The sequence below is a fragment of the Petromyzon marinus genome, unplaced genomic scaffold (assembly GCF_048934315.1).
Source record: "Petromyzon marinus isolate PM22_M1 ecotype Great Lakes invasive population unplaced genomic scaffold, UKy_Petmar_22M1.pri1.0 PM_G_Scaffold_153, whole genome shotgun sequence".
Taxonomy (NCBI): Eukaryota; Metazoa; Chordata; class Hyperoartia; order Petromyzontiformes; family Petromyzontidae; genus Petromyzon; species Petromyzon marinus.
In genome coordinates this window covers 39,740-52,048 of record NW_027422710.1, presented here as the reverse complement: position 1 = coordinate 52,048, position 12,309 = coordinate 39,740, and the positions used below count along the sequence as shown (strand labels likewise).

Here is a 12,309-nt window from a genome sequence, read left to right as displayed (position 1 = left end):
ACACACTCACTCACACACACACTCACTCACACACTCACACACACTCACACACTCACACACACTCACACATTCATTCACTCACACACTCACACACACACACACTCACACACTCACACACACTCACACATTCACTCACTCACATAATCTCTTCTTTTTCTTCCCCTTCAGCCGGTGTCAACGTCACCACCACCTCCACCACTTCCTCTCCATCTTGCGCTCCAGCCGGTGGTGTTGGTGTGGGTGGTGGTGGTGGTGTGGGTGGTGGTGGTGGTGGTGGTGATGGTGGTGGTGTGGGTGGTGGTGTTGGTGTGGGTGGTGGTGTGGCTGGTGGTGGTTGTGATGGTGGTGGTGTAGGTGGTGGTGTGGGTGGTGGTGGTGATAGTGGTGGTGTAGGTGGTGGTGTTGGTGTGGGTGGTGGTGGTGTTGGTGTGGGTGGTGCTGGTGGTGTGGGTGGTGGTGGTGTGGTTGGTGGTGTTGGTGTGGGTGGTGGTGCTGGTGGTGTGGGTGATGGTGGTGTTGGTGTGGGTGGTGTTGGTGGTGTGGGTGGTGCTGATGGTGTTGTCGTAGGTGAGTGCGTGGTGTGCCGGAGTGAGCCGCATAGCTGCACGTTAGTTCACGGCGACAGCGGCCACCTTGCCACGTGCCGCCGCTGCGCCTTGGGAGCTGCAGCAGCGTGGCATGGCCTGCCCACTCTGCCGCAGGGAGATCCACTCTGTGGTGCACACGTTCCTGTCCTGACACGACACACACACACAGACAGACACACAACAACAACAACCGCCATTCGCCACTAAGTGGCGGTGACGTCACCACGACGCTTGTGCCAAGCTATGTGCACCCTGAGGCCACGTGAAGTGTCGAACGCCCGCTGGCAGGAGGTCACGGGGCAGACCCAGGTGCCAGGGGTCGACTGACTGAGATCACTGGCTGATGCACCACCTGTGCCCCCTACTGTGCCAACCTGCTGTGCTTTAGCCACCCGGCGCTCCGCTCGTTGTTCTGAGCGTCGCTCCTCCGCCCTCCGTTGTTGTTGGAGGGCAACTACCTCCAACTGCCCAGTAGCATCCTTCACGAGCCTCCACAGAAGCCGATCTTGACACCGCTGTTACCAGTCATCGGCAAGTCCACTCAGCTCCACGTCCTCCTGTACCACATCACTCCATCTCTTCTCTAGCCCGTGCCGCGCCCGCTTAGCCCCCTCGATCCGGCCGAACAAAAGCTGTTTCGGCATGCGGTGGCTGGGCATGCGGGCTACATGACCCAGCCATCGCAGCCTTGCCCGCCGGAGGAGCTCACCGACGGGACCTTGCCCAGATCTTTCAAGGATTTGTGAGCTCCTCACACAATCCAGTCTGGTTAAACCCAGGATGGATTGTAGGCAGGCCAGCCTAAATGTTTCTAACCGGCGAAGATGTTCCATTAGGGGGGGTCCACGTTTCGCAAGCGTAGAGAAGGGAGGGAATGACCGTGGCCGAGAAGACCTGAAGCTTAGTGCGGAGCGACAGACCAGGTAGCTTCCACACAGTGTTACGCAACCGATGAAAAGATATTGCCGTGATGCTGAATAATCCTTGCCAGGACCTTTCCTGGCACACTGAGGAGTGAGATGCCCCTGTAGTTGTTACAGTCTGTGCGGTCCCCCTTCTTAAAAAGGGGGACCACCAGGGCATCCTTCCAATCCTGCGGAACCCGTCCAGTGGTCCAGACCGTTATGATGTCATATAGGGCAGTCTGTGCACAAACGCCACCCTCAGCATTTCGCTTGGGAGATCATCTCTGCCCGCTGCCTTTCCTGGTCTCAGACTCCGGATCGCCTTCAGTACTTCCTCAACAGATGGCACCTCAGCCAGCCACTCACAGGGGGTGACTTCTTCCAATATTTGAGGCACCGCAGCCACAGCAGGGTCATCCTCACTTTGTGCCACGATGTTTTCCTGGCTGAGGGATTTTCCCTCCCCCAGGACCTCACAGAAATGCTCAGCAAATCTGCAAACCTGTTCCTGGGGGTCGGAGATTGGATCACCGTTTTTTCCCCTAATGATGGTAATAGTAAACAGACACAGACACACACACAGACACACACACACACAGACACACAGACACGCACAACAATAACAACAACAACCGCCATTCACCACTCAGTGGCAGTAATGTCACCACGACGCTTGTGCCAGGCTATGTGCACCTTGAGGCCACGTGAAGTGTTGACCGACCGCTGGCAGGAGGTCACGGGGCAGACCCAGGTGCCACGGGTCGACTGACTGAGATGATATACACACACAGAGACACACAGACAGATACACACAGACACAGATACACACAGACACACACAGACACACACAGACACAGATACACACACAGAGAGACAGATACAGACAGAGAGAGACACACAGAGACACAGAGAGACAGATAGATACACAGAGAGCGTTTGTTAATGTATGTCTCATTAAGGACAATTTAATGTTCATATCTTTACCTCAGAATGTAAAAAAAATGTTCCTCAAGGTTCAAAATATTTTTTGTTTACCTCAGAATATTTATAAAAAATACTGTTATTTTTTTTACCTCAGAATGTAAAAAAGATTTGTTTTTACCTCACAATATAAAAAAATTGTTTACCTCAATGTAGAAATTCTATTCTTTTACCTCACTCACACTCTTGAATGCGTTTATTGCCGTTTAATATATTAAACTTTTGCACATTTAACCTCATCGTTTCCTGTTATCACTTTACGAGTTCACCGTGTGTGCGTGTGTGTGGGGAGCGTTGGTGCGGCAAAGCAAACCCCTCCAGTGAAGGCCCCCCGTGTGGCATCTAACAGACTGTAGGGGCAAGTGTCTCTTAGCAGCTCGCAGCAGCTGCGACCACCGTCACGACAAAATTATCTTACATCCACGTCCACCCTCTGTGAATATTCACACGCACGTGGGAGACGCGCTAACCCATCCCTAGCGATCCGAGCGGTGCGTCTTAAGAGTGCGAGGATTATTCTCCTGGCCGCTCTAACGCCGTTCCCACGTGACGAGCGACCTGACGGAGCTGCTTTCACTTGGTGCAGGGCAGGCCGCTCGCGTGGACCAAGATTGGCACAGCAGCTCAGTGGGGGGCCCCCTTACACCCTGGTGGCAATACACTTAGTTTAGTTTTACTTAGGGTCTCTGTTAGTGTGGGTCTCTGTGGGTATCTGTGTGGGTCTCTATGGGTCTCTGTGGGTCTCTATGAGTATGGGTCTCTGTGGGTCTCTGTGGGTATGGGTCTCTGTGGGTCTGTGTGGGTCTCTATGAGTATGGGTCTCTGTGGGCCTGTGTGGGTCTCTATGAGTGTGGGTCTCTGTGAGTCTATGTGGGTCTCTGTGAGTCTGTGTGGGTCTCTATGAGTATGGGTCTCTGTGAGTGTGTGTGGGTCTCTATGGGTCTCTGTGGGTCTATGTGGGTCTCTATGAGTATGGGTCTCTGTGGGTGTCTGTGTGGGTCTCTATGAGTATGGGTCTCTGTGGGTGTCTCTGTGGGTCTGTGTGGGTCTCTATGAGTATGGGTCTGTGGGTCTATGTGAGTGTGGGTGTCTGTGGGTCTCTGTGAGTCTATGTGGGTCTCTATGAGTCTCTTTGGGTGTCTGTGCGTCTCTATGAGTCTCTGTGGGTGTCTCTGTGGGTCTCTATGAGTCTCTGTGGGTGTCTCTGTGGGTCTCTATGAGTCTCTGTGGGTGTCTCTGTTGGTCTGTGTGGGTCTCTGTGAGTCTGTGTGGGTCTCTATGAGTATGGGTCTCTATGAGTATGGGTCTCTATGAGTCTCTGTGGGTCTCTGTGAGTATGGGTCTCTATGAGTCTGTGTGGGTCTCTGTGGGTCTCTGTGGGTCTCTATGAGTCTCTATGGGTCTGTGTGGGTCTCTATGAGTATGGGTCTCTGTGAGTATGGGTCTCTGTGGGTCTCTATGGGTCTGTGTGGGTCTTTCCCTCCCCCCCTTTATCCCCTGGCCGTCGCCTCCCCCTCGGGTGCGGCCACGCCCACACCTCATCCAATCAGGAGTCTCTGGCTCACGGATGACGCGTCACCTCCGGCTTCCGGCGCTCAGCAGCACTTCCGGGGGCGTGGAGAGTCCTGGGAGTCGGCGGCTGCGTCACGTGACGACTCCCACGTGGCTGCGTGCTGCCCGCTCCGTCCGTAGTTACCGTGAAAGACTTGAGACTTGCTGTATTTAGACTATATCGTGACATATTGAGGCGTTTAAACAATCACGGTTTGTTACTTGAACGATTTCCCTTCCCGCCGTGTAATAATGGACAGTGTTTGGTAAGACTTTGTTTTATTTTTCATCATAACGGGACACATTTTTTACATTATTCCACATGCATAGCGGGGGGTAGGGTGTGAGCTTGAGACGTTTGGAAGCCGGTTTAGCATGAGCACTTTTAAGATTTCGTCAATAATGTAATCGGTGTTGCTCAAGCAAATGCATTATGAAGTTTGCACACGTGTCAATAACAAATTGCATTTATTTTTTACACATGGGAAAATGTGTTCATTTTTTTTTGCAGAAAATTGCAAATGTAGTTTCTTTTCCAAGTGTTGTGAAAATTCTGCCTTTATTCTTAATGCTCTGTTGAGCACGAAGTGCCCGTGGCGTAACCTGTGGTAATCTCCATATATATGAAAGGCAAAGTTGTGATTGTGTGTGTTGTCTGTACTTCTCCACATGCAACAAACTGGAAATTTGCCATGTGGGTACTTTCCAGACTGTACACCATGCACAAATTATGAAAATACACTTTTGTATATTTTTTTAGGGGGGGGGCTCAATAATGTATTTATTTTTTGCACGGCAAGTGAGCTGTGACGTCAAATCTGTCACGTGACCACTTGTGTGCACCCAGCACGTGCCTGTCCGAGTAATAAACTCCACTTGTGAACACTTGTGTGTACCCAGCACGTGCCTGCCCAAGTAATAAACTCCACTTGTGTGTACCCAGCACGTGCCTGTCCGAGTAATAAACTCCACTCGTGAACACTTGTGTGAACCCAGCACGTGCCTGTCCGAGTAATAAACTCCACTCGTGAACACTTGTGTGAACCCAGCACGTGCCTGTCCGAGTAATAAACTCCACTCGTTAACACTTGTGTGTGTACCCAGCACGTGCCTGTCCAAGTAATAAACTCCACTCGTTAACACTTGTGTGTACCCAGCACGTGCCTGTCCAAGTAATAAACTCCACTCGTTAACACTTGTGTGCGCCCAGCACGTGCCTGTCCAAGTAATAAACTCCACTCGTGAACACTTGTGTGAACCCAGCACGTGCCTGTCCGAGTAATAAACTCCACTCGTTAACACTTGTGTGTACCCAGCACGTGCCTGTCCGAGTAATAAACTCCACTCGTGAACACTTGTGTGAACCCAGCACGTGCCTGTCTGAGTAATAAACTCCACTCGTGAACACTTGTGTGTACCCAGCACGTGCCTGTCCGAGTAATAAACTCCACTCGTGAACACTTGTGTGTACCCAGCACGTGCCTGTCCGAGTAATAAACTCCACTTGTGTGTACCCAGCACGTGCCTGTCCAAGTAATACACTCCACTCGTGAACACTTGTGTGTACCCAGCACGTGCCTGTCCGAGTAATAAACTCCACTTGTGTGTACCCAGCACGTGCCTGTCCAAGTAATAAACTCCACACGTGAACACTTGTGTGTACCCAGCACGTGCCTGCCCAAGTAATAAACTCCTGAGCACGAGGCGCGAGCGACTAACCAAGACATGGACAGAAGCGAGTGGTGGCAAGGCGAGTTGGCAGACGACGTCTACCGCGTCCTTCGAGAGAAGGTATCCGCCTCTCTCATTAATAGGCCTCCTACACGCAGACGCAAATCCCACGAACTGATTTACACGGCACGTACGTTTGAGTGCTCGACTCGCAGTGGGAAAGTTGCAAGTTTAATCCTGGCCAGCGGGTCGACCCGGCCCCCTATCTCTCCGGGGACTATAACACGAGCGATATGGTACCTTGTGGAAGAATAAAAGTGGCTGTGCTTTGGAGGTACGGATCTCCACACCTTATGGTTTTTTTTCATCATAGGCTGAGGACTACCGAATGAGTTCTTCGCCATCTTTCACTCGCTTGAACAGGGAGACAATTTGGCCCGTGGCTTTTGTCACTCTTGGTTTGCGTGACGGCGAAAATTAACTGCTGTGGCCCACCGTAACCGGGCACGTCGCCTCCTTAGACCCCCAGAATAATCTATTATCGTTTAAAAACACCTCTTGACCTCTTGACCCAACTCTACAGCGTCCCAACTGCTCTCCCAACCCCGTGTCCTCTGTTTTTTCCCCCTCGCAGGAGCTGTCACTGCCTCGGTTTTGCGCACGCTCGCCCCAGCTGCACCTCCGTCGCCACTTCGTCGACCTCCTGGCAACTCTGAGCGAGCAGCTGCAGCTGGGTGTGGCCACGCACCACCTGGCCATCCCGATGTTAGACGTGTTCATGGACCGCCACAACATCACCGTCCGCTGCCTCTACACCTGCTCAATCTGCTACCTCATTATAGCAGGTCGGTCAATCGCTCACGTGACCCACCCACCCACCCGATCACTCGCTCATCTCTCGCTCGCACGCTTGGTCGCTTGTTCACCGTCGGCATGCGTGTCCCTGACACCCTGCGCAGCCAAGTTCGAGGAGATGGGTGAGCAGGTGCCGCGACTGGACTGGGTGAACCGGCTGGAGGTGATGACCAAGCAAGGGCTGAGTCTGTCCAAGGAGGAATTGCAGCAGACGGAGGTAGCTGCATGCCCATATTAATTTGGCATGCAATGTTTCACCCCAGAACCGTTCCGTGCATTGTCATGATTCAAGGTCGCGATTTGATTCAAGAAACCAATTGTTTTGTCTTGTTACTTTACAATCTTACTCTTTGGGTCTGTCGGTAAAGTAACGTAGATAGAAAAATAATTTTAAAAATCTCGACGTTTCGATGGCAACACAAGCAGTCGTCCTCAGGTGATTGCTTTTGTTGTGATCGAAACGTCAAAGACCCAAAGAATATGAACACATCATCTCTGTTTCATGCCAACTAATTATTCTGTAGACAATTTGAATGTACAGCCCGAATTTGAATATAGAAGCGTGTCTTTTTACTAGATAACAGGAAGGCAAAAGCTGCAGAATAACATTACCACAGCAGACCTGACGAATGAACGTGGAGTGGTGCTCATTTATTTGTATGGCACTGGAACAAGTGCAGGAAATTCTCCCATCCTATGGTGGGGCTCAGTCTCTCCATAAAACAATCACCCCGTGACGATTTGCTTGCGATGCGATGGAAACGTCGTGATATTTTTTATTAATTTTTCAAATCTACGTGGCTTTACCGACAGACCCAAAAGAATATGATGGTCTTCTTTGGTTCTTTCGGTAAAGTCACGTAGAATGAGAATAAAATAATAACTTGATAAAATAAAATAACACAATAATGAGAATATTATTGTGTTATTTTATCAATTTATTATTTTATTCTCATTCTACGTGACTTTACCAAAAGAACCAAAGAAGATGAATCCTTGCAAGTCACGAAAGCTTCAAATCGAAATTTAATATGATGGTCATTGCATTTACCCGTGCAGACGAAGGGCCGAGTTGACTCCTTGACCAGACATTTGAACTGTTTTGCGAGCCATGCACCAAATAAACCCTCCAGGCAACACGCAGCAGCGTGGCGGACTGAATGCTTCACGGAGTGGTGGCAGCTGTGCCGTGCCAGCCCACTCTCCCATCTGCCTCCCCCCTGCACAGTTCCTGCTGCTGCGTACACTCGACTGGAACCTGTGCACGCCCACAGCGGCGCACTTCGTGGACCACTTCCTGTGGCTGTCGCGGCGTGAGGACGCCCCGGCTGGAGGCTCGTCCTACCGGCACGCGTACACCATCAAGTACACGGCCCACTTCCTTCAGCTCGCCCTGCAAGGTGCTCGCAGAGCTGTAGAGGAGCGCTTCGTAGGCACCGGCCTTGCAGCGCTAAGGTGACCGGCGACAGAAGGGGCAGTGCCTGAAACGTCACCGAATATATATATTTTTGTCCAACGTCGGAATGTTTGTTCAAATGTTCAGGGTGCCGTTGGCCCAACGTTCCTCATTCACTGGGTGCTTGTGCGTTTAAGCGTCTGTGTGCCTGCCTGTCATTCCTGTGTGCAGGGTAGAGGTGGCGTAGCGGTTAGCGCTACGCTGCAGCTACGACCCTGGACACCCTGGTCCAACGCCCGCTCACGGCTATCACCGGTGACGATTATCTGAACCGGTCCTGGGCCTCCCCTAGGTCGACTCGGCCTCAAATGAGTAACTCAATGCGGTGTGTAAACATCACCAGCACTGGGGAGACAAAGGCGGCCGGGCGTGGTGCTGACCGCCCACCCCCTCGTGTGTCGTGCCGACCTTCATAGGTGCTGCTACTCGCTAGCAGCACTTGCCCCCAACAGTCTGTTAAGGCTAAACGGAGGGTTATTGTCTTTGTTTGTGTGTATGCAGACCACGTATTCCTGAGTTTCCGTCCATCCGTGGTGGCGGCTGCAAGCATAGCATTGGCCCGTATAGAAGTGAAGCTGCCCTCTGCGTGGACTCTGTACATGCAACACTTCACTGGCCTTGCCTGGGAGATGATCCTGCCATGCGCGGAGCAGCTGATTTGGTGATTTGCACGACAAACAACACAAAGCTCTCCTAAGTGACCGTTTAAGAGACCTATTAAGGCTGAGTTGTGGCTCACGAGGCAGCAACGTGCTCTTTTCTCTCCACAATTTATGTTTACAAACCATACCGGTTACCCGTTAAAGCCGAATTTACCCAAGGGAAATTGAATACAGGTTATGCATCGCTGCCCAAACCATCACTGCTGCCCAAACCATCACTGCTTTAAGATTAACTGTTAGTCACAGGAAGGTGAAAGTGTCTCCCAGATCAACTGAGCAATGTCGGTGGGACCAAGGTAGTCATGTCGATTCAACATTCACACGGTGGAGGCCAGTATCTCCAGAGGACAAATACTGTTGTCAAGTTGGCATGACGAGAGACTACTAAAAAAACCAACGAGTATGCCATTGTGCAACAGATGGCAAATATTTTAAACAATATCCATGACGACTAAATGAAGCTGATATGTGGATTCCTGTGCGTGCGAATTTCACGTCCTAGTCCATCACGGATGCCCTGAGACTCGGTGAGGGGCCCCAGCATTACCCATGGTGCCTTGTGACTCATTGGTAGATGGGCCCTTATGGTTGAGGTTTCTCATCACCTTGCTGAATTAAATAAGCAGATGAACGCTAAACGAGTAGACATTCTTACGGTGCTGTTGCTGGCTTCTTAGCATTTTGGGCCTGTGCTTAGCAACCGTTATTTAAACTTAACAACATTAAGTTGCACACTCTTAATTTTTAGAGATTGGGAAGTATGCTTTTCAGATTTTGCCCCAGGGTTTTTTCCACTTATGCTATATTGAGGACAAACTACTACAAACGACAGTACTATGCAGTGGTGTTAATTACTGCAGTACATCCCATGTGTTTTTATTGATGTCAAATTATTATATTGCTGTCAAGGGTACGGTGTGATATTGGGTTCAAGGATTACAAGATGGCTTGAACCTAACATGATTAGACACACAGGCATGGACCTGTGTGTGTCAAGATGGGCTTGAACCTAATATGATTAGACACACAGGCATGGACCTGTGTGTGTCAAGATGGGCTTGAACCTAACATGATTAGACCCACAGGCATGGACCTGTGTGCGTCAAGATGGGCTTGAACCTAACATGATTAGACACACAGGCATGGACCTGTGTGTGTCAAGATGGGCTTGAACCTAACATGATTAGACACACAGGCATGGACCTGTGTGTGTCAAGATGGGCTTGAACCTAACATGATTAGACCCACAGGCATGGACCTGTGTGTGTCAAGATGGGCTTGAACCTAACATGATTAGACACACAGGCATGGACCTGTGTGTGTCAAGATGGGCTTGAACCTAACATGATTAGACCCACAGGCATGGACCTGTGTGTGTCAAGATGGGCTTGAACCTAACATGATTAGACACACAGGCATGGACCTGTGTGTGTCAAGATGGGCTTGAACCTAACATGATTAGACCCACAGGCATGGACCTGTGTGTGTCAAGATGGGCTTGAACCTAACATGATTAGACCCACAGGCATGGACCTGTGTGTGTCAAGATGGGCTTAAACCTAACATGATTAGACACACAGGCATGGACCTGTGTGTGTCAAGATGGGCTTGAACCTAACATGATTAGACACACAGGCATGGACCTGTGTGTGTCAAGATGGGCTTGAACCTAACATGATGAGACCCACAGGCATGGACCTGTGTGTCTGTTCTAACTCTACGTCCTCCCCCTGTGTTCGAACTCTTCAGTAAATACAACTTCAACAGGAAGCAGGTCATGGAGCTTCAGGAAAATCCTGCTGTCCACTCTGAGCAGCCCTCCCACTCAGCCTCAGCCATACCACGTGTGCCTCGTCACCAGTCAACTCAACAGCAGCAGCAGCACCCACAGCCACTACAGCAGCCACAGCAACAGCAGCAACAGCAGCAGCAACAGCAGCAGCCACAGCAGCAGCAACAGCAGCAACAGCAGCAACAGCAGCAGCAGCAACAGTAGCAACAACAGCAACAACAGCAACAGCAACAACAGCAACAGCAACAACAGCAATAGCAGCAGCAGCCACAGCAGCAGCAGCAGTCACAGCAGCAGCAACAGCAGCAACAAATGATGCAGCAGCAGCAGCCACAGCAGCAGCAGGAGGAGCAGAAGCACTGAGTGCCCACGCCATGCCCCCCACGCCGTGCCCCCCACGCCGTGCCCCCCACGCCGTGCCCCCCCCCCCCACGCTGCCTCGTGCCGGCCAAGCATCTGGTGCCCAAGTCGGTGCAGACGCCACCTGTGGAGGTGGGTCAGGAGATGGAGTCGTCGTCGCCGCCGCTGCCGCCGCCGTTCAGCAAAGAGACCCTTGGCAACATTTGGGATGACCACGATTTGGCCGCGCAAGCCGCGTGTCAGCAGGAACCTGGCCATCGAGCCGCACAACAGATATATCGGCGGGCTGTGCGGCGCTTGATGTTGCGTTTTCGGCAGGGCACTGATTTCAGGAATGCAGAACGCGGAGCGAGTTGTCGGTCAAAGCTCAGCTCGTCAGAGCTTTGGTCGGCAAGCTGGGGGGGTGGGGGGTGTTCAAGGGGGCTGTAGATTACCGGCAACGAAAGCGTCGCAGAATCTTCGTGACGGTTGCAAATTTCAATTAATGAGGTGTCGTGCTGCACGCAATCCCACGAATATCGCAAACCGACTTCCGCTGGTCAAGAGGCCAGCCGAACGCCGACAAATAGTGGGTCGGCCTGCAGTTAAAAGCCACGCTGTTGGGGCCCGGCTCCGCTCTGGCCATTTTATGTTTGGCCATGAATTCAAATGGCCAAAGAGACATAGTAAGAATTGTCTTCAAGCCTAAGTGAGCATTGGTTGATGCTTATTTTCACGGGAGTTTCTCAGCCAATGAAGGTATTTTTTAAGGACATGTCTGTGAAGCGATCGTTGCCGTTCCACAAAGCGGTACTTACTGCGTCAATCCCGGAGGAATAATTGGTCGCGAAAGCCTACGTGTTAAACTGGAATAATTGTAGAATCCACCTCTGTGTGCGAATTGAACTGGCGACTATCTGGTTATAGGTTGGACACTTTTATCACTGCGCTACACTGAACAACATTACCAAATACACTGAACATAATGTGCCATCTGTTTAGCCGTTAAAAGAATTGAGGAGAAAAAAATAACCATGCGTGGAATTTGTACCAATCTCATGTCTCTGTTGCGGGGCATAGTGTTAGCCCAAAGCCACCCAGACACTTCCATTAAACAGTGCGAACTCTCTGCTACTTGTTTTTATATATTGCGACCTTGTCACTTATGCATCTCTCAGAAAGAATGTGTATTAATTAAATTACGTGAAATTGTAGGGATGGCAAAGTCAGGTTCGCAGTTTTCTACATCGACATGTGAAAGATGCTGCTACGGACAGGTGTAATGCTGTAATTTCATTGTGGATAATTATGTACACTTTAAATGGGCACATTTAATCCTGTGTGTGACTGGGTGACAGCATTTAGATTCAGAATTATCTCTTGCATGTGAGACAAGGGAATCATTCATTGTTTTAGACTATTAATCTAGAGAAAATTGTGTTACTGATAAAACTGTCTTCCTGCTCAAACGATCATGGCATGATATTCGTATTTGTGGTCCTGATCCAGT

General features: G+C 50.7%; 1 protein-coding gene across 1 annotated transcript; it reads left to right on the top strand.

Annotated features, from left to right (window-relative positions):
* Window positions 1-5,988: 5,988 nt before the first annotated feature.
* On the top strand, window positions 5,989-12,268 carry LOC116937234 (cyclin-J-like). Its single transcript, XM_076060156.1, has 6 exons — window positions 5,989-6,012; window positions 6,330-6,540; window positions 6,655-6,767; window positions 7,779-7,950; window positions 8,508-8,667; window positions 10,418-12,268. The coding sequence occupies exons 1-6, from the start codon at window positions 5,989-5,991 to the stop codon at window positions 10,662-10,664; spliced, it is 927 nt and encodes a 308-aa protein (XP_075916271.1). The 3' UTR covers window positions 10,665-12,268.
* The last annotated feature ends 41 nt before the right edge of the window (window positions 12,269-12,309 follow it).